We start from the raw sequence: 22,708 nt of genomic DNA, 5'->3' as shown, positions 1-22,708 counted from the left end.
GGCAGGAGAGAATATTCTGTGATTATTCTACGTAATATGTGGGCACTCTATAACTAACGGTTTATAAATAAATGGTAATGATTGCATATATTCCGACTCTCCGGGAGCTATGGGAATCTCCTGAATTTCTGGAAGTCCTCCCAATTCTGGTTTTGATAATGCAAAACGTGTAATCTTGCAGCAGTAGAGCCCTGTGATTACATCACTGCTTATCAATGAGCAAGGAGTGATGGCGCTAAAATGCATCAACACCTGGAGGGCAGGTGTACAAAGTCAGCAAGTATGACTAATTGTCCTTTATGGAGATGGACACACTGAGCACTGTAACTAGCACTGACAACAACAAAATAAATAAAAGTGCATTATAAATAAATAAAAGTGCAGATTTAGTCGCGCTATATAAATAGATGATGATGATGAAAATTACCTCACAGAGAACAAGGTTACGTAAATCGGGAAAAAATAATTTTAATTCAAACCCACAGTGGAAGGCAAGCACATAAAATGCATTAATGTACATGTGTTTTAAGTGTATAACCAAGAATGTGCATTCTAAAAATGAAAAGGCTAAAAAATTTGCAGCATTTTCACAGACAAAATGCTCTTCCCTGAATTTCCCACCACAGTAGCAGTTACATTGTATAATTAAATGAGCAGGATATTCTATAATATATCTGTTAATTAATTCAGGGCATGCAATGTCAATGGTAAATGAGGGACAGAAGAGGGACAGGCTGGAAGCTAAGTTTTCATGTACTGAAACTGAATAACAGAAACTGAATAAGGAAAAAAAAGCGTTGCGATACGAACGAATTTTGATCCTCACCACACACCGTACTCCGCAAGGAGGAAGTTAATAGGGCAGCCTTGAAAATAGTTCAAGTTCTCATAGGCTGCCGGCGGCCATGCTTACTCAGGGAGCAGAGTCCGCCGGCCATGCTTGGTGAGGGCAGCCTACAGAATTATTAAAGGTAACACTCGGGCATTTCGACCTGAGAGCAGCACATTGATCTGCTGCTGGACTGGCTCACTGTCTCAGGGAGCTTTTTAGAGGCGGTAAGTAAATGCAGAATGGGGTTTTGTGTGTCTGCATTTTCATTCTCCTGTGTAATCACAATGGTAACTTGTAGATCTTCAAGACACTTTCCAATGCAAAAGTCATGGTTAATAAACTCCAGTAGGAACTATGACCATCATCCTGTCACACAAGCATTTTTGTTATTCAAACAACATAAGAAAATATATAATAATCTGGGTAGTAATTGCACAGTATGAATCATATGCATAAAGTATATAGAAATATACTAAATCTAATACATATTGCCAATTGATTGTGCAAAATATGCTCTTGTTATCTGCAATTACAACTGTGATTTAACTGTCCTATATGAAGCTGTGTGTTTTTGCTATAGCAGTCTGCAATAGTCGTGAGACTGATTACTTCCAGCATCATTCATGTTACTAAAAGTCAGTTTAGTTTCATAGCATGGACTAACCATGTAATGACACTGGAATTAATATCTATATAATTTAAGCAGTGACACTATCTTGGCTCTTGAACTAGTAGATAATACAAGGTGATACTTACTCAGTGTGTATCTTTTAATGCACGCTTTGGTATACAGTGCAAGCCCTGTTGAATTGCCCCAAATTTAAATTTTATTTCAATCCATTCATTTTCAACTTGCTAAACAGTTCTTGATGATCGCTTATGCAATTTTGCAATTCTTGAATAAAACCACAACATAGAATTATACATAATATAAGGTTGCTGAAAATCTGCATAACAAGCCTATGTTTTGAAGCTGAGATGGGCACTGGCGCCTTTAAAGTGGATCAAATAACAGTTGAGATGCACTGGAAAAATTTATATTTTTCTACTTTTTATTTATGTACCTTTTTATATACATTAAAAAAACAAACAAAAAAGCCTCCACACATATAAAACTGCACATAACAAATGATTTGCATTTATTAGGTTGTGCACGTTCAAAATATGCTCAATATGCAAACCAGAAAAGAAAAAATGTGCATGGGGAGAAATATCCCATGTGCCCTTGCACTAAGGGTACATTATTATGGGCAATCGTGCAACCAGCCTTAGTACAATGCCCTGCGCTGTTCAATGGAAGGTGATAATAGCTCATTAATTGATCTGCAGATCACTGTGAGGACTTCACTAACCGGTCCCCAGACAGAGCCTGGACAAATGTATAAAAGTAACTTTGCCTACAAAGAGAAACGGATGTCCTTCTGCAGTCTGGAAGTGTGGGGGAGGGATGCAGCACTATTCATCCAACTGATGCCTGGTTAATGGTGGAAAATGTCTCGGGCGTCATTCCATAATATCCCATAATGTGAAGGGCAAGAGCTGTGGACAACATCAATACTACACTCCTCAAAACATGGGTCAACCACACGTGTTCTGTGGATGGGGGCATTGTCAGCCTGGGAGCTAACCCATTATCATGAATGTTATTCTATAACACGAGAGGTGGATGATCACTCTGGATCATTAAGTGGCAATTAGCATTGACATTGCCTTCACAAATGGGCATTATCAAGCCAAATATGACATCCTGCTCTGTGGAGTTCTTGTCAGACACTTTTTATAGAACTGGCAGGTTGTTCCTCGGGTTGAAGTTTGCAGTGTGTTATTTGCGTGTTTTGCTATACACTTTGAGTAACACTTTTGCTCACTGTTGCCTTTCGCCGGTGATGTTGTTCCCCCAGAATCTCATGCTGACATCACCTTAGAACACCGTTGCTCGGGAAACGTTAGTAAATTGAGCTATCTTAGTCACTGAAGCTCCTGACAAATCTTCCAACAATTACCCCTGTGTCAAAATCACTGAAGTCTCTTGGCAAGCCAGATTTGTCAGTCTGACCAACGAAATCTAATTAGATTAAATTTGAATTCTTGCCACGTTGCAACTATTTTCTTAGAAAAGAAAAATGGGCTGATCAGCATTGGACTTGTGTGGCAACGGCAGCCATTGACTGTCTGTAAACTCGCTGGTATGAGAAGACTAAATACAATTAAGCTGTAAATTAAATATGACTTTATATATATATATATATATATATATATATATATATATATATATATATATATATATATATATATATATTATATAACAATTGACTGAAAAGCCACTTGGCGCAGATGGTGTAATCCATGTCTCTTCTTTCATCAGATGAGCCTCGGCGCTGCATTGACCAACCCTATGTCTGCCTCTGTTACCGCGTCGTCTGGGAGAGGAGCCGCAAAGTCCACCAGCTTCGTCCCTGAGCTCCAGAGCATGATGTAAGTGTCTTACATACACCGTATGCACATGTACAGGCTATTACAGATACTACCAGTATGTTGGGACAGCCTGAAGTAATCTGTTTATGCATTACACACATGAAAATTGCGTAATGAAAGCTGCCATATTTCTCTTAAAGTCCATCCTGCATGCCAAAAAGATGACTGAAGAAATTGCCCTGGTATTAGTCCTACATTTTTTGTTTCATTAATGCAGCAATCCCATATAGAATGTTTTTTTTTTTTTTGTTTAACTAAAAATGAGAAATAATATGAAGAAACAAGGGGGAAGAGAAGCGAAAGCAGGAAGAATGGGGGAGGGGTTAGTGGTGAAAGGTGGTGGGTAGAAAAGGTGTAAAGAAGAGAGAGGGGAAAGTCTTGCTTAGAGTGAGGAGCGATCAGTAGGTAGAATAGGAATAGATAGCAAAGGCCCGTCTAGTAATGGAGCAGTGGTTGATTGTGGTAGGAGGCACAGGGGGCCCAGACTCTGAGAAAGGAAACAGAGGACCCCTCAGGGTGCTGGTAATATGTTCCATTTGGTAAATGTGCTGCACCCTGCTGTGGACCTAATGTATTGTTGGTGGAGAGGGGTTCTTCCAAGAGGCTGCGATTTGGTAGGTTGCCACGCTCACAATATACCCAAATAGTCTGTGGGTGTGGCAATGGAGGTCAGAGATGGGCAAGGGAAGAAGTACATGCTTGTGGTCAAGGGGAATGGAGACACCTAGAACAGCTGGAGCGAAGGAGACAACAGCAGACAAGAAGGGGCGAAACCTTGGAAGAGCTCCACCATATATGCAGGGCAGTTCCGGTGTGGTCGCAGTTCCTCCAGCCGGCATCGCTCACCTGTGGATAGAGGCTATGCAGCCTGGAGGGGAGATTGTGCCACCTGTGAAGCAGTTTACACCTGTTTTCTTACATGCAGACGTTGATAGAGCAGCATGTCGTCCATTCAGAGATATCGGACTGGAAGCTGTCATTAGTTTCAGTCCAGAGCAGGAGTAGCACATTATAGTCTGTAGAAATAAGAACTTTCGAGGACAGACCGGAGAGGCATAGATTCCCAAATACAGTGGTTGGTCTAGTTTGGACTTGGGATTTGACTGCGTGAAAAAAAGCCTGTCCTGCAGAAGTTTGTGGAGCTGTCCCATCGAAAGACCAGGTAGTATATTTACTTATTTGCGGGTTTGAAAAAGTGGAGATGTTGCCTATAGCAACCAATCAGATTCTAGTTATTTAGTACATTCTATAAAATGACAGCTAGAATCTGATTGGTTGCTATGGGCAACATCTCCACTTTTTCAAACCCGCAGTTTAGTAAATATACCCACAGGTGTTTTAGAAGGATCAGAGAACTGAGGGAAAAAAGCTGTTCTGGAGATGTTCTTGAGGAGAAGGGACTCCTGTCCCGGCTCAAACAGAGCGGCCCGATTCGACAGCTTAGTTGGACCAGAGGGGAATCCTGATCTGGGGGGTGGGGAGGAAGAAGGGGGTTATACAGAACAGACAGAGTTCTTCCAAAGTCTCTTTGCTCACTACATCTTGTGTCAGGTGACTGTGGTTGCCATGGTAGTCCATGATACCATACAGAATTATAAATCATTAATAGCAGTCTGAAGAAACAAACCAAGGGAAAATGGTAAATACCAAGATTCTAATTATGGCCTGCCACAGTGACTTTTGTTAAAAGACAAAACACATTTGCTTATGGGATTGCTGCTTTAAATAATCATTTAGTGCAGAGAACTGTATATAATATACCTGGCATATATAGCACTGCACTGGCCACTGAGACATCATCATGTCACCTTCAAATCAGATTGGAGAACTGAAGTAAATTAGAATTGCATATATATCAGTTGTCACTTTCACTTGAATGGATGATGTGTTAGCATATTTAGTACTTCTATTCCCAGCTTTTGCATTTAGACTCTTGTGTTCACATGAGTTATCATTAAGCAAGATGTTGGACAGAGCCACCAGCCTCTGAACTCTGTTTCATTGTGGCTCTTCCAAATAGGAACATGGGGATCTGCAAGTAAGAAATGAGGCATTGCTGTTTCTTTTACATTATAGACAAAGGCCGGGTTATCTATATAATCAGGCCCGTTGTCTGTTCTTACAGGGAGAGATGTGAAAATGCTGCTGTAATAAAGCCTTTATATCCAGAGATTTGTGTCAGAGTTGTCTGCTGACGTGTTACCTTACAATCATGGTGACTGGCTCTGTAGATACCGTTTATTTTTATTCTGCCGTGTTCTCCCCAGCACCTATTTCTTGGATTTCTTCCGGCTGTTTTTAATTGCCACCCGGCTCTTGAAGCCCAATTGAGTATTATAATACAATAAACCACTGTTTCTCCTATTATAACTATGTGAGCACTACAGCCAGCAGTGTGCGTTAGACCACTGACCACCAGTCTGACCAGTCCTAGCAGCTGTGGGCAATAACCTCCAACACTTTTCAATATTATTGCAAAGTATTACACTGCCCCCACCCGGCTGCTTCTTAATGCCACCCGGCTGGCAATATTTTCTTGGGAGAACACTGGTCTGGGAAATGCTTTTTATAAGCTGAAAATCAAACATAAAGAATCTAAATGGGAGCAACTATGCCACTTCTTTTATAGCAGAAATAAAGAACCTGTGGCTCTTCAGCTGTGGAACTGCAAGTCTCAGCATGCCTTGCTTGGCACCTTCCGAGGCCTGAACATATTGCCATGTACAGGCTCTCCTGTTGGATGTTTCCCTGATGCATAGTTTATTTTCTGGCTTCCTTTTCCATCATATCTAGATGATCAGATGTAATTGTTTCTTGTCAGTGCCATTTGCTATGGCACTGAGCTGTTCTCTACATACAGCAGAGCTGGGGCAACAAACAACTGTGTCTGATGATGTAAATACATGTCTGAAAAGCACAGAGGTCAGTCAGAAAGATAAAGGAGTGCATTATGTAAACGTCGCAGGAGAATCCAGTAAAAAAATGTTCTCTGGAGTTCAAAGCTCTGTTTAACCAATGTGGATCAATTTTTTTTCTTGTGTCCAAATGAATAATTCCTGTACATTGGAGGCACCCGTGGTACTATCTGATCTATTTCATGCTGATTGTTTTCTATAAAAGAAACAAAACAAAGAAACAAATGATTTCTGCGCAGAAAATCATTATGCTTGTTTGGCTATCATGGCAATTCCAACACACACTGTCTTCAATCAATTTAATTGTAATTTCTCCTGGGTGAAAATTTTCCACCTAATCTGAACGGATTATGAATCCATCCACATCTGATTGCGTTGGGTATATCGTTACCCACACACTTACACTACACTCATTCAATCCAATTGTCCTGACCAGTTTAAGAATGTGATAATGTTATGGAGGGGGATAGCGGGTCTGTGCTGAGTTGAGTACAGTTTGTGGTCAAGGTTCTATATATATTTTATTTTTTTTTTTAACATGAAAATCCTGGAAGTTTCCAAAAGCCATTTATTCCTTGGTATTTCCTGGCTGGATACAAACCACAGATCTTCCATAGATGCGTGTCCCAGGAGTTCTCATCCTGTATTTGCTGACGCATATCAGATGGTCGGAGGGTCATCCGGGCAGGGAATGCTTCTTGTAGCTGGATCGGATGCTTTCGCTGGTAGACGGAACTACTAGAAGGTTTATAAACCTTATCTAGAGATGTGCTTCCATTATCTGAGCATCTGAAAACCTGCAACGTGCCTGTCACTCTTTTAGCAACTCATTGCATTTAGTTTGAAATAATTATGAAACAAGGAACTAAAATAACTCGTTAGTGTACACTTGGCCATCTGTCACCGAGGCCTGTTCTTGTTTAAAACATTTGGGATATTTGAAAAAAATAGCTGTCCTAAGGAACATTCTGAATAATTTGTTAGCTAGTGTAATCTTTACCTGATAGTGTTGTTGTTTATTTATTTATTATTATTATCATTATTTTTTTTAATATTATTATTTTTTAAACTTGTTTGAGGATGTGAGAAAATTCCTTTGAGTTTCTAAAATATTGCTTTACAAAATGTTCTTATGAACCGATTTGATATTCAAGCAAAATATAATAAATATTCTATTAGACATTTGTGTGGAAGTGGCTACATAGTGCTGTGATCACGGTCTACCAGTGGCTTTTGGGAAACATTAAAATGTACCGGTCAACTAAACACTGGTGGAAGCCAAATTGTGGGTTGATACAATATTTATAATTATGACGTCTACCAATTAATTTGGAACTAAGTGACATCGCTGAGGTTCAAGGCACTTGATTCACCAAATGGCCCAGGGCCGAAGGCAGCACAAGGAACAGTGGTGGTACTCTGCTTAACTTTCACAGTTTTTCTTATGTTGTGTATTGCTAATCAGTTAAACATTGGACTTCGTTTTGGCTAAATTACATACTGTGTTTTCCTACAAATATGAGTTTGGTTTAAAACCATGAAGGTCATGAGGAGGTACAAAAAGGGGGCGTAACTAACATAGCAGACCATGTAACTACCGTGGGGATCAGCAGCATGACCAGGCTTTAAACATGTTCTTTTAAGGATATCTTTAGCCTGGCTCTACATTAAATGTGCAGGAAGCAAATGGATTTCTGACACCTACAGATGAAAGTAATGTATGTACAGTTAAGGCAACTGTGTCATATTGGTAGTCATGTAACTAATACTTTGCAGGGTATTGTGTTTAGATGCGCCGGATCTCTGTGGGTGCGTGGTCTTTAGCTATGATGTGGAAGTGACTGGTTTTTAAGGGTGACAATTTTGTTATGGGGTCCAGTAAGTTATAGGCTATCGTTGATGGGTACGCTTTTGTTTTTTTTTTTAAAATCTCTTTATTTATGAATTTTGAAGTTTTTTACATTGAACAGCTAAGCATGGCATTACAAAAGACACATAGGTATGATGCAAAAGACACGTACGAGACAGGATGGCTCAGCTTAGCAGACACATCACAGGAGGTGCTGTGCCGAGTTGATGCAAAGGTCTGAAAAAGGAAAGAGCCAGGGTGAGGTAGGTGCCATGCATCTAACACGTTGCATCCCTTCTATGGGGCAGGGGTACGTACTGACGGGCACACTTTAATGTGGTTCTGTATCACAGGAAATTTTGTGTTTTAAGGGGAGACTAAAATTTACATTTTAAGTGAATGTTTTAGTATCACTTTCACCCCCCCCCTCCCCCCTCAATTCATCTTTATTTAGATTTTCTTGTTATATTATGAAAAAAAAGTAGAAGAAGCGTTTACAACATGTCTGGGAACAACGGCAATATGCGTGTATACCCAACATCAATATAATGCATTCTCCACGCACTTCTTCATTGGCACAGCTATGCATGAAACACAAGGTCATCACTTTAATTTAGGGAAAAGGCTGCATCAAGTACTGCTACCTTACTAGCATGGATACAGCAAGAATTGCAGAATTATAAAACTTCCTATGACGGTGACCGTTCTGCACAGTTCGGGCAGTAAACATGTGTAGCTTATTATCCGATACCATAGAATCACAATTAGGTAAGTGGGATTCTACATACGCTAGTTCAGAAGACTTGTCGACTTTCTAGCTTAACTGCTTGTTACTTTTTTACAACTGGGAAATGTTTAATTATACAATTATTTAAATAATTTCTGTGATACGTTATTAGCAGTAATATATCTTCTCAGCACACGATTGTACAAGATAACATTTCACAATCTTTGCAGATTGCTAAGAGTTAGAGCAATTGGCAGCACGGTGGCTAAGTGGTTAGCACTTCTGCCTTACAGCAATGGGGTCATGAGTTTGATTCCCGACCATGGCCTTATCTGTGTGAAGTTTGTATGTTCTCCCCGTGTTTGCGTGGGTTTCCTACGGGGGCTCCGGTTTCCTCACGCACTCCAAAAACATACTAGTAGGTTAGTTGGCTGCTAACAAATTGACTCTAGTCTGTCTGTCTGTCTGTCTGTCTGTCTGTCTGTCTGTCTGTCTGTCTGTCTGTCTGTCTGTCTGTCTGTCTGTGTGTGTTAGGGAGTTTAGACTGTAAGCTCCAATGGGGCAGGGACTGATGTGAGTGAGTTCTCTGTACAGCGCTGCGGAATTAGTGGTGCTATATAAATAAATGATGATGATGATGGGCCTGAAGTTAGTGTAAAGGACGACAATGAATTGAATCTCTATTATAAGGCTAAAGTGAATAAAGTGTCCTAATCCTGTATGTGTATGGGATACATAACCCATATCTATACTTTGTACACCACCATATAATGGCACAATAAATACCAATATTTGATTTTGCAACTTGCTAAAATAATGATATTGCTTCTGTTTGTTCTATAACTCCCAATGTTTAATGCATCTGAACGCTACACTAGATATAACCTGGTTGATTGAATACCTTAAATATCACAAAATATTCCCACAAATGAATGGTAGACATCTATACATTACATGGCACCAGAACTGACAAGGGAGTGTGTCCGTTACGGTGGAGAGGGGAGAGATAGCGGTTTTATTGGACACCAGAGTGAAGGAGAGAGGAGTCGGACCACGAGAACGAGAAAACTAATCTGTGAGAAGATACATTATATATATGTATATGTATATGTATATATATATATATGTATATGTATATGTATATATATATATATATATATATATATATATATATATATATATATATATACATTATATCATATAAATGTCTAGTGGCGTGTGTTAGTCTGTCTGTGTGTGTGTGGAAAAAATAAAACCAAGCTGCAGCGCCACCTGCTGGGCGGAGTTATACACTGACCTACTAAATTCTTAGTGTGTGTGTAAAAAAAATTCAGAAAGGGCTGAAATTTGGTATACTAAGATGTTTTTAATTTGTTAATTTAATTTGTTAATTGTTAAAAGTGTTTATAAAGATTTAAAAAAAATATATATATATTTCTTGAAGGAGAAGTGACAGTTGGGAGTGGTTGGTGGTTGCCGGGGGTGGCAGTGGGGAGTGGTTGGTGGTTGCCGGGGGTGACAGTGGGGAGTGGTTGGTGGTTGAGGCCTGGGCTATGGCCCAAATGCATGACAAGAACCTTTTTAACACCTTGAGTAGCTTGATTTGACTAGAATGCATGAGTATCATGCACAGGTTAACTTGTGTGTATGTATGTATGTATGTGTGTGTGTGTATATATATATATATCTATTAAGAGGGAGGCAAAAAATAAAATTAGAAATAAGGATCGGATGGAAGCATTACAATACACAGAGAAGGTTGATAGGAGAGATTTGGTACCTTTCATTACGGAATTTAATAGCTGTGAGAACTTGATTAAAAAAACACTGACCAAACATTGGAGCATTTTACTAAGAGATCCGGTTTTGTCCAAAATTCTTCCAGACAAACCGTTTGTATTATTCCCAAAAAATCGGAATTTAAAAGATTGTATTGCTCCTAGCTTATTAAGGAAAAATATTCCACTAAAAAAATCTCCATGTTTGTTGTCAAATAACAGAAGTACAGTGCAATGTACTCATTGTAACGTATGTAAATATATGAATACGGCAAAAACTTCCTTTCACAATTTTGACAATAGCAGACAATTTAATGTGAAACAACGAATGGACTGTTTGACAACTTCGGTTGTTTATATGTTGGAGTGTTCGTGTAATTTAAAATATGTGGGAAAAACGAAACGCCCATTGAAACTGCGGATCCAGGAACATGTACGTAATATCAAAAACGGAGTACAGAGTCACTCCGTATCAAGACATTGTTCTCTTAAACATAACTGTGATCCTAAACATTTTAAATTCATGGCTCTGGAAAAAGTATCACTAAATGTGAGGGGAGGTGATTTACAACGGAAACTTTCCCAAAGGTAAATGTTTTGGATTTTCCAGTTGGGTACTTTAATACCCTCTGGTTTAAATGAAATGTACGAGATGGCCCCCTTTTTATAATATATATACTTTCTATAATATTTTTATATTTGATTTTATAATTTACTAGATATATGTTACATTATATGGCAATAATTGTCTGTGAAACTTGCTTTTTCAGGTTTATAAGTAGGTTCAGTGTGATGTATTTCAGATAGAGGCTATAGCGTGTAATCAGATTATCAAGCAATTCAATCAGACCACATATCGATATGTTGGTTATTTCTATCATCATGACAATATTTGTCTTTGTATATTTAAATATATATGTGAGGATGCCTGTTCCTTTATCTGTGTGCATAGTTGTACTTGTCATTATGCGTGTGTTGTATTCATTCTGTTGTCTCTAACGGAGGAATTGTCCTTCAATCTTAAATTTGTACATATCGATAAAGTTTTCTTTCGCGCATGCGCAGTATATGGCGGTTCTGCGCATGCGCCAAAATGGCGCGACTGTTCGGTTATAAGGCCGGCTTTTTTGAATGTTCAACATGTGTTTTCTTGCTCCTGAGGAAGTCCCACTGTGTTGGGACGAAACGCGTTGAGCTGTGGTCTCTATTGGCATCGTTATTACTACTATATGTCAGTTACTACTACTTGTTTTAATAAATTGTCATTTTCATACTTTTACACTGCATCCTTTGTCTATCTTCATCCATTTTCCGCCCTGGATGACCTTTGACTGAGGCATTGCCATCTCAGAGTTCACCCTGCATCATCTGGTACGCAGTATAAGCTGTTTGTGTTTTTGGAGGTGTACTCTTAAGATTAACCCATTTGGTGCCGGGCTAAACAATTGATCCTGGTGGAGGTTCTATCACATGTGGTGATAAACTGCATAAACTCTATTACACTATATGTGTTTTTCTATTTTTTTGACCCACATTATCGCTACTGTTGGAGAGGGGGAGATATTACCTCAGAAGAGGAACTCCGTTTCTACCACACGATCATTGACTTCATCTATATGGTACGCATTTTATTACATCTTCCCATATTACTATCAATACTACACATTGGAGCGCCATACTTGTTTATCTATTCGCATATATATATATATCTCTCTCTATATCATATAAATGTCTAGTGGCGTGTGTTAGTCTGTCTGTGTGTGTGTGTGTGTGGAAAAAATAAAACCAAGCTGCAGCGCCACCTGCTGGGCGGAGTTATACACTGACCTACTAAATTCTTAGTGTGTGTGTAAAAAAAAAATTCAGAAAGGGCTGAAATTTGGTATACTAAGATGTTTTTAATTTGTTAATTTAATTTGTTAATTGTTAAAAGTGTTTATAAAGATTTTAAAAAAAATATATATATTTCTTGAAGGAGAAGTGACAGTTGGGAGTGGTTGGTGGTTGCCGGGGGTGACAGTGGGGAGTGGTTGGTGGTTGAGGCCTGGGCTATGGCCCAAATGCATGACAAGAACCTTTTTAACACCTTAAGTAGCTTGATTTGACTAGAATGTATCATGCACGGGTTAACTTGTGTGTGTGTGTGTGTGTGTGTGTGTGTGTATATATATCTATTAAGAGATGTAAATGGCTGTATTTGTGGAGATCAGCATTTATGAGAAAAAACATCTGATGATAGAAATGTATTTAAAGAGAATCATCTGTGAAGCCAAAGCATCTGAGAGGAGAAACATTATTTTGATAAAAACAAACAGACAACCCTTTTGGAAAAGAAACTGTGAGAAAAACGGTATTGGTAAAATCAAACCCTGGTTCTTGTGAGTAAACCTGACAAACATTCATATCCTTATATTGCTTTAACCTGAAGTGAAAGGGATATATAGATTTAAAACATGCATCATCATCATCATCACCATTTATTTATAAAGCGCCACTGTTTCCACAGCACAGTACAGAGAACTCATTCACATCCGTCCCTGCCCCATTGGAGCTTACAGTCTAAATTCCCTAACATACACACACAGACAGAGAGAGACTAGGGTCAATTTTGATAGCAGCCAATTAACCTACTAGTTTGTTATTGGAGTCTGGGAGGAAACCGGAGCACCTGGAGGAAACCCACGCAAACACGGGCAGAACATATAAACTCCACACAGATAAGGCCATGGTCAGGAATTGAACTCATGACCCCAGTGCTGTTAGGCAGAAGTGCTAACCACTTTAGCCACCGTGCATCAGTAAAAATATTTATTTCATAGACTGTGATATAGCTCTATTCAATATTTTGTCCAAGTTATTAGAAATACTTATTTCAGTGACTGAATTATATATCCGTTTATTATATCATCTGCATTGTTAGTGATATGGAATTCAAATACATATCTGGATAAAGTAAAATGTACATATAATGAAGTGAAATGTAGCTACCAATGGTATTATAAGTGCACCAACGACAGCCTGACCAGGAAGTGAGGGATATTGCAAGAATTAATACTGTGAAGTTTTAAGTGTGTTATAACATTAATTAGTTAAAATTATTCTAAGTAATGAGTAGAATAGCCTGAAAGTAATATTAAATTATAAAATACTTTAGTTTGATGTATATAATGTGTTAGACATGGTGATATTTTATAGTGAGTTAGGATTAGTTTATGAAGGTAATTTTGTAGTCTATTAGAAATAGTATAATATCAAAATTACTTAGATACAATAACATCCACAGTTATTAATATATCTATAGTGAGTCTAATACTCAACCTCATACAAGTGTTTGATTTTAATTATTTATTCACTAATTGTACATCTATTTAAAATATATATTTTCAAAGTAAATATTTTTTTATATAAAAGAATAATCTTATTGTGTGTGTGGTCCCTAAGTCGCCCCTGATGGTCAATACATCCACGTCCATACATAACCAGGCTAGGAAGACTTGGTGGAGGCACTGCGCATGAAAACATAAGTCATACACCCACAATCATCATCATCAGTTATTTATATAGCGCCACTAATTCCGCAGCGCTGTACAGAGAGCTCGATCACATCAGTCCCTGCCCCATTGGAGCTTACAGTCTAAATTCCCTAATATACACACACACACACACACACACACACACAGACACACAGACAGATAAACAGACTAGGGTCAATTTGTTAGCAGCCAATTAACCTACCAGTATGTTTTTTTTGGAGTGTGGGAGGAAACCGGAGCACCTGGAGGAAACCCACAAAATGATCTTGCATGTACACCCTTTAGCAGGAGTAAGGGGGTGTTATTACTGTTTTTATAGCATGATTCTGGTTTATCCATATGCAACATTCCTATTGCACACACCCGGCTGTATAGACTTTTTTTTACCACGATCCATGGCCATCTGAACCTTAAATATTGTTTGATTAAAAATAAATTGCCTCAAGTATACCAACATGCACCTGTTACTAATAGTTGCCATTTTGAAATTCAATGGTATGTAAAATCAATAAGTATATGTCGCTTTTTATAATCTACATTTAAAACAATTCTGCTTTAATCCCTTTATAAAACTATACCCTGGTGCATAATCCCTTACGTGCTTATTTGTCCCACCTAGGTCCTAAACTGAGTCATTCAGTTTCTTACACAACATCTGAGCGGTGTTTGCTGACAATCATTATCCTGTAGACAGGTATGAAATATGTATTTGTACTAATGACCTTGTGTACTGAGAGGAGTAAGCTCATCGTGCTTCTGGGAAACTCTTCATGACATGCACAAGAGTTCTTGGAGTACAACTGCTAGTTTGCCTCATGGGTTTCTGAATGACCACGTGAAATCAGACTGACTTTCCTATTATACATTTGCAAGTTTCAAAGGTTCTGTAACCCACAGGACAGACCTCACTAAACGCTAACTACACATCTCCCTTAAGATAAACTTGCTGGAAGCGTAAGATAGACGGAGGGGCTTCATTTTACAGCTGATTTTCCGGCTGAACGTGATTCTGCATGGTGAATGATGTTAAACGTGAGATAATTAATTGTAGGTTTTTTTTTGCACATTTACAATTTTATCTTTGAGCGCTTTGGTCCAATTTACTTCACAGAACATTATTTCCAGCTTGACCGGTGACCTTTCCATTTGTGGGGAGTGAATGTTGGATAATTTTTATATATAGTGTAGATTTTAATTAGAATGCTCTACATTGACATGAAATGAGTAACTTAAAGTAAAAACCGATTAAACAACTGATGTTAATGTCCAACTGATGGCTGCAAAGATCCGCTTTGTTTCACTCATAAGGAATTTTAGTTTTGAGTATCTTGCCTTTGTGGCCTGCTACACCTGAGGAGGTGGATCAGAGGCACACAAGTGTAGAGTAGGCACGTACACACAAGTGTGGCCTACCACCTTGAGGTGTGGCCTACCACCTTGAGGTGTGGCCTACCACCTTGAGGTGTGGCCTACCACCTTGAGGTGTGGCCTACCACCTTGAGGTGTGGCCTACCACCTTGAGGCGTGACCTGGTTGGATCTGCCCTCTCTCTAGATACGCCTCTTTGGAGGCATATCTTTCCCTGGTTCTGAAAGGCTGCTGTAAAGATATTGATATTGATGACTGGGTCAGTGCATATTAAGTGTAGTGTATTAAATAAAGAATAATCTAAATGGTGTGGACTCCCCCTTATAATAAGTGACCATCATCAGTGTTATAGCCTCTTAGGCAGAGGGACGCATTCAAAAGCGGTAATCGGCACCAGGCTACACCAGTTTGGGCTGGTCACTCTCTAAGAGGGAGACGTGGAATGTGGGGTCCCCCTGTCATAAAAATGAAATTGGTCTCAGTCTGGTCTGCCTGGGGCAGAATTCCTTTGAGAAATATGGCCCGCAGAAAGCGTGCACCCCCAGGATGCATCAGCCCAGCCAGGGTAGTAGTGTAGAGTGAAAAATAGATTAAGTACTATTGTAAGTCTTGTCAGCCATTGGCTACCTGGGCATGCAGACATAGAACTACATTCCAGCAGGCCCTGGCTATCAGACCATGCTGAAGATTGTGGAACATATATAGTAGTAATCCTCATCACTCAGAGTATCATGACTGCTGCATCGCTGTACGCTCAGATGGCCTCAGTTAGGGTTAGGAGCAAATCCAGCATAAATGTGCAAATATGCCTCAACCATCCAGGTTGAGATGTACGGTGTGCATACTGATTTGTATTTTTGTCTGTTCCTGCTTGCAGGGGAAGTGCTGCCTTCTTTTGCATGCAGGACTCCATTTGGATGTAGATTGTATTCCCCTCACAGCAGGATTATGTCAAGTTGCAATAAGTGCTCCAAACTTGATGCCCTGTTGTTGTGTTTACAGAGCAATCTGAACTGGTTTGATGTAGTAAATGCAAACAACGCTGATTGAAATGATTTAAATACTACTAAGGTCTCATGCGTTTACCATGTGAAAAAGACTCATGACATCAGTGGGTAAGGACCCTCAAACGCTGGTCATGACTTGGGTGAAAATTGCATTACATCCAACAACACAGCTGCATACTGCAGCACTCATAAGAAAGTAAGATTAAATCCGCTTAGTAGATAAGAGTCTGAGAACGTCCTGAAATGCTTCTGTAATTACACACCAAGACTGAGACAGCAAAGTGTTGCAATGCATGTGTCCCGACAGGCAGAATCCTGCGTAATTATCACTCTGGCCGTGACTGCTCGGTGGCCGATGTTTAGGAATGAATGTGTGTGCTCACTGGTGTTATCTGAGGATACTGTCCTGTTATACTTTGTGCAGTACCTTGTACTTGACAATGTTGTAAGTTCCTATTGACGACAATTAATCTTGGTATGTGTCTGCTTGTCATTTTTTGTCAATTTGTTGTTTTCATCCGACACTTTTATTATAGTTCTATTTTCTTTGTCCAATGACAAGAATCTTTTAGTGTTCTTGGTAAATATTACATAGAGGTGCAGAATGCGTACCGGCAGACGTTTCCTGTAATTCAGTTTGGTGTTGGGCTGGATTCTAAAATAAACTGTTGTCCTACAATCTGTTCTCGGTGGTTGTTGGCTGAGAAGCTGATACCAAGGAATTTCTCCCATGCAGGGTTTCCAGTTATATTTTATTCAAATGGGACAAATAAACAATTATTAAAATATAAGCATTGTTTAAATTGTACTACCTATTTTTCCCTGTATATTTGCATTAAGCACCATTTGCCATATTGTTTTTGTATTGTATGTTTTGTCTGAGATAAATGAAATACTGAAATGCACTCCCCTTGACCTGCTTCAGTCTGGCTTTTGGGTCCCTTCGTGTCACGAAACTGATCTCACCAAGGTCACTAACAATCTCCTTACTGGCAAATCAAAGGGTCATTTTTTCCCTACTTATTCTTCTTCACCTCTCTGCAGCATATGACACTGTTAACCAACCTCTCCTCTTGCAAACCCTCTGCTCCCTCTGCCTTCCTGAAGTTGCCCCCTGATGGTTTGCCTCCTTCTCTGCCTCCGCCTACCTAATTTTACCTATCCTTCCCAAACCTCTCCCCTTCCATCTTTCGTGTCATACATGGGATTATTTACATACATACTGTGAGTTTGTCCTGCAATATTCTTAGCGCAATATGTAAGTCACCTATATGTTTGGCATGCCGATAGCGGGATTGTAAAATCTCATACAAGATACTTCTTAAGCTGGGTACACACTACAGGTTTTTCGTTCAATAATTGGACAAATCAGCCGACATCCGACTGTTTGATCAGATATCGTGTAGTGTGTATACTTACACAATAATCTAAAGTCGATCATCGTGTCGTTTTGTTGGTCGTACTGTTTAATTTTTGCCGAGCAATCACCTTCCAATCCTGCAGTGTGTATGAATTCACCCGACTATCGGCCAATAATGTATCTCAGAGTGACAGGTCTCAGTCTGCCTGCTGCTGATCTTGTCATGATCCACGGTCTCTGTCAACTGTCTGCAGCTGTTTTTCCTTAGAGAAGAGACTGATATGGATGGTAGGGGCTGCTCCCCCCTCTCTCACCCCCTGCACATGTAGTCTTAACCCTCTGTGTGCTGGCTGGAACGGATAAGATTAGTGCAGCATGAGAAGAATAGAGCAGCGTCCTTCCGTTCCTGGGGTTAAACTTCAGCTGCCGGAGATAAAGCTGTCGCACAGAATTTACGGCCTGTTTACAGTTCGGCACTTAACACAGTGCTGTGTCAAGACAGGCTGCCCAATACAGTTGCCAGGCTCCGCTGAACATCTCTCAATGAATTAAGACCTGAGCTGTCACTTGCCTTTTATGGACTACCTTGCAGCCGATAATTTTGACAGCTGAAGAGCAGAGATGTGATGATAATCGTGTATAGTGTGTACACGTCAATCGGTATGCTGATCGGGGTTTTTTTTTATTTATTCTGTCGTTGGTATATCGTTAATCGTTTACTTCTCTGTAGTGTGTACCCAGCTTTAGTTGACCACATTCTGCTTTGCAACAGTGAGATTGTGACTTTTTTTCTTTTTTTTTTTCCTTCCCCTTTTTTTCTTTTGTTGGTAATCATCCTTATGTTCTATTTGTTCTCAAGTGGTCATAGTCCAGTTTTTACGTTTGGAGAACTGCGTATTTGTGGTTGTGAGTAAGGTCTCTTTCAAGTTCCAGCCAGTCTTCCAGTAGTGTCCTATAACAATGACCAATCAGAAGACAGACCCCCAAAGACCCCTCACAGAGTATGTAGTGTCTGTGGATGTGTAAATGATCTATTTATGAAGCTTGTCACATGCCAAGAACACATGGGCCATTGTTGAAACCTTTCATGACTCAGTCACTTGGTTATATTAAACCCTTTTTATTTTTCAGCTCGAAGTCCATTTACTTGTACACCTTTTTTTTTTTAAACAAAAGCTTGTTTCTCGGCATAAAGTCATGGCAACAATAACAGTGGATCAGCGTTTGAGGCTTATTAAAACAGGGGTGGACAAAGTCTCGGTACAATCCGGGGGCCAGTCAGCCAAATCTAAGAGCCAACAGGATCACTTAAAGGGCCAGGCGGAATATGTAATGTTTTAAGCACAATTATTATCTGGCTTCTGGGGGTTGTTTAGCCCTGAGTTAAACATTATAATATACATAACACAACACACAACATAATGTGTGTGTCTCAATTTTATAAAAAGAGAAACGATGAGCACAAAGTGTAAACGAAAACCATGAGGTCAATGTGTAAAGTGACAAATAAGAAACAGAAGCGATTAAGAAACGCTGGTAACAAGTGTAGTCTAAACTAGAAGGGCAGTAGTCAACATTAACAAAATCGCCAATAATATCTAGACCCCCCCCCCCCCCCTTGTCCTTTGTCTTCCTTAAATGGTCTACAACCATGCTGCCCAAACCTGTCTGTGAAATAACATCATCCAGCTCCTCTCCTTTCAATGGTAAAGAGCAAATCAATTATTACATGAATTCAACAATTTGTACTAAAATGTATTTTATTTTACATCCTCTATAATAAAAAATAAAAAATACAAAAATAAATATAAAGTAAAACTTGGCGTATCCCTTTAAACATGGGGTCATTTATGTTTCTCTGTCCATCAGCAGTGAAGAAGTTAACCTGTAAGCAGTTCTTCCTCAGTCTGAGCAAATAAATGTTGTTTAACTGCTATCCTGTGCTTAAGGGATAACGCTCTTGAATCTCCTCTTGTTAATGCGAAGAGGAAATTCTATAATACAGAGAACTATTAAGGCATGATTCATACAAACACTGATAGGCCCACTGGGGTGAAATCATTTACAATCCGTTCCACCTGTTTCCAGCCGAGCGCAGGCGAATGTACACAGGTGGTTTTCTTTTCAAGATGTTTATGGCCAGGCCACAGGGATATGGTTTTTGGATTGAAGATGGGTCATAATTCACTCTTAACACATCGTCAAACCCTACGACTGAGATTTTTACCTTTGTGAAGTTATTAAAGCTCCTTGTGTTTGCCAGTAGCTCTGGATTTTGGCTGACAGGTTGATGTATACTATCTAATGGCTGGGAGGACTTTGCAGAGGATTATTGCACTGTTAACACTGTGTGTGTGTACATGCCATGCACAGTTCCCTTGCTGTTTCCAGTGATAAACCTTGACAGCGCATTGCAGTTGATTGTAGTGTGATGTGCTATGCCCGTGTAGCAGTAATCCAGCAGAGCATTAATACTAGGGTTATTTATCACTATAACAATATATATGGCAAGATAAATATCCTATTTGTATTCATACAGAGCGCTTTGTGGGATGCAGAGCGCTTTCTGGTGCGCTTTGTGGAATGCAGAGCGCTTTCTGGTGCGCTTTGTGGAATGCAGAGCGCTTTCTGGTGCGCTTTGTGGAATGCAGAGCGCTTTCTGGTGCGCTTTGTGGAATGCAGAGCGCTTTCTGGTGCGCTTTGTGGAATGCAGAGCGCTTTCTGGTGCGCTTTGTGGAATGCAGAGCGCTTTCTGGTGCGCTCTCTGTAATACAGAGGAGAATAGTTTTTTTTTTTTTTTTTTTTATACCAATGAAAAGCACTGATATTTTTACACCTTATTATATTAGTTATATTAGTTAATATTGAACTGATATGTGCCAACTGTGCTGACCAGTTCAAATAGGTTTGATAAAGAATGGCTGACTACAGAAACAAATCCGGAGGACATATAGAGTGTTCCACCTTACTCATTTGCCAAATATTAAATCCACGTATTTTACCACATATTTTGCCCCCATTCTTTTGCCACATATACTGAGCTCAGCACACCATAAAACACAGCAGGTAGTAACGTGTAAACAGATTATTCCATAAAATGCAAATGTGGTCATGTAATACAGAATGGCTTCTGTGCAGATGTGTAGTGATAATATCCTGAGTATCGTAGCCCACAGATATGGCAGAACTACAAACCAGTAGTCCTTTATCTCGCTGACAGATTGGGAGATCACATGATATCGTCTATTGATTTACACAGTACCAAATGTCTGAAGCCCTAAAGCAGGGTTGTCCAACCCGCGGGCCGCATGCGGCCCAGCGCGACTGTAAATGTGGCCCAGCGGTTGTGGCAGGGGGGCAGCGCTGTTAATGGAAAAAATATCCTGCAAAAAAAAAAAAAAAGAAAATACTTACCTTGCGGTCACGTCAGCTGGCGCTCCGGCTCCCTCCCTGGTCTCCTCTTCCGTGTGGTGCTCGCAATGAATGTCGCGGGTGACGTCATCACACCCGACATCCATTGCGTATCGCAGCAAAGAGGAGTCACCCGCGCAAACTATCAGCAGCAGTGAAAGATTATCCAGTATCTTATTGTTGTTACTCTGAATTTTGACTTTCTGCACCATGCAATTATGAACTAGCTGTGTTCTCTGTATGTATCTAATATAAATATTAAGAGATAATTGTATTTTTAATATTTTAAACCATTTTAAATGTGCAGTGCTGAGTAGGGTGAAATTATCACCCACTGTTACCCTCATCGGAGGCTGCTCCATGAGCCATTTTTCCCGCCACCGTATCTTTAAATCTCTGTAGATTTCTATTAGTCCTCCTGATGCTACCTATATCCGTGACCATTTCAAAATTATCAATAAAAAAAATGATTCATGGGTGCAGAAAGAGAGGAAAAAAAGTTTTTGGCATTTAATTCCCCGAACCCCACTAAGGGACAGATGCAGGTAAGCTAAATTGCAGCTGGTAATGAGACTACTGCTTTAATCATGATTCTGCAACAGGTTTCCTAACTCTTACTAACTTCATTTCCAAGTAAGTTTAATATGTTAACTATGTTTTCTATGTTTTTTTGGGATGATCAGCTATCGTTAGGGTTAGTGTATTTTATGTGCGGCCCAAACCAACTCGTCTTCTTCCAATGTGGCCCAGGGAAGCTAAAAGGTTGGACACCCCTGCCCTAAAGCCATGTGAGCAGAAGCACATTAAAGTGTATATGGATTTAATTTGCAACCTAACAGAAGTCTGCTACTACATAGTAACTCCATCATCTGCTCACCCACGTGGAGGCATGGAGATTGTGCTCGATCTTGCTATATTATCACTCTCTATTACCGCACTATTACCACGAGCATATGACAGAAGATTCATGTAACGTTAACGGACATGGAATCTTAGTGTCTTAGTTAAGAACATGGTACAATGCGCATAAATGTGCTGTTGCATATATCCGTCATTATTTGAGTGCAGTATAGAAAATAAAATCGGCTAACTACACATTTGTACATCTATTATCATTTATTTATATAGTGCTACTAAGTTGGCAGCGCTGTACAGAGAAGTCACTCACATCAGTCCATGCACCAATAGAGCTTACAGTCTAAATTCCCTAACATACACACACACAGACAGACAGGCAGACTAGGGTCAATTTGTTAGCAGCCAATTCACCTACTAGTATGTTTTTGGAGTGTGGGAGGTAACCGGAGCACCCGGAGGAAACACACAATTTCCTCACAGATAAGGCCATGGTCGGGAATCAAACTCATGACCCCAGTGCTGTGAGGCAGAAGTGCTAACCACTGATCCAGTGTGCCGCCCATCTAGCACGGTTTTCCGCTTCAGAGGCACCAGC

At 39.7% G+C, this 22,708-nt stretch overlaps 1 protein-coding gene across 6 annotated transcripts in view; it reads left to right on the top strand.

Annotated features, from left to right (window-relative positions):
• The first annotated feature begins 939 nt into the window (after positions 1-939).
• The window catches only part of SUPT3H (SPT3 homolog, SAGA and STAGA complex component), a 410,193-nt gene continuing 388,424 nt past the window's right edge, over positions 940-22,708 (top strand). For 4 of the 6 annotated variants that reach the window (XR_012689525.1, XR_012689527.1, XR_012689526.1 and 1 more), the window contains exons 1-2: positions 940-1,056; positions 3,198-3,307. Coding sequence is in view for 2 of the 6 variants with exons in the window: in XM_075201311.1 (XP_075057412.1) it covers positions 3,198-3,307 (110 nt within the window). In the remaining 4 variants the exon portion in view is untranslated. Of the gene's footprint in view, positions 1,057-3,197; positions 3,308-22,708 lie in introns of those variants that run through there. The other 2 variants (XM_075201312.1, XR_012689528.1) reach the window with 2 other exon arrangements.

This window comes from Mixophyes fleayi, chromosome 3, assembly GCF_038048845.1.
Source record: "Mixophyes fleayi isolate aMixFle1 chromosome 3, aMixFle1.hap1, whole genome shotgun sequence".
Taxonomy (NCBI): Eukaryota; Metazoa; Chordata; class Amphibia; order Anura; family Limnodynastidae; genus Mixophyes; species Mixophyes fleayi.
The sequence above is the reverse complement of the archived record's forward strand: the minus strand, read 5'-3'. Positions and strand labels throughout refer to the sequence as shown.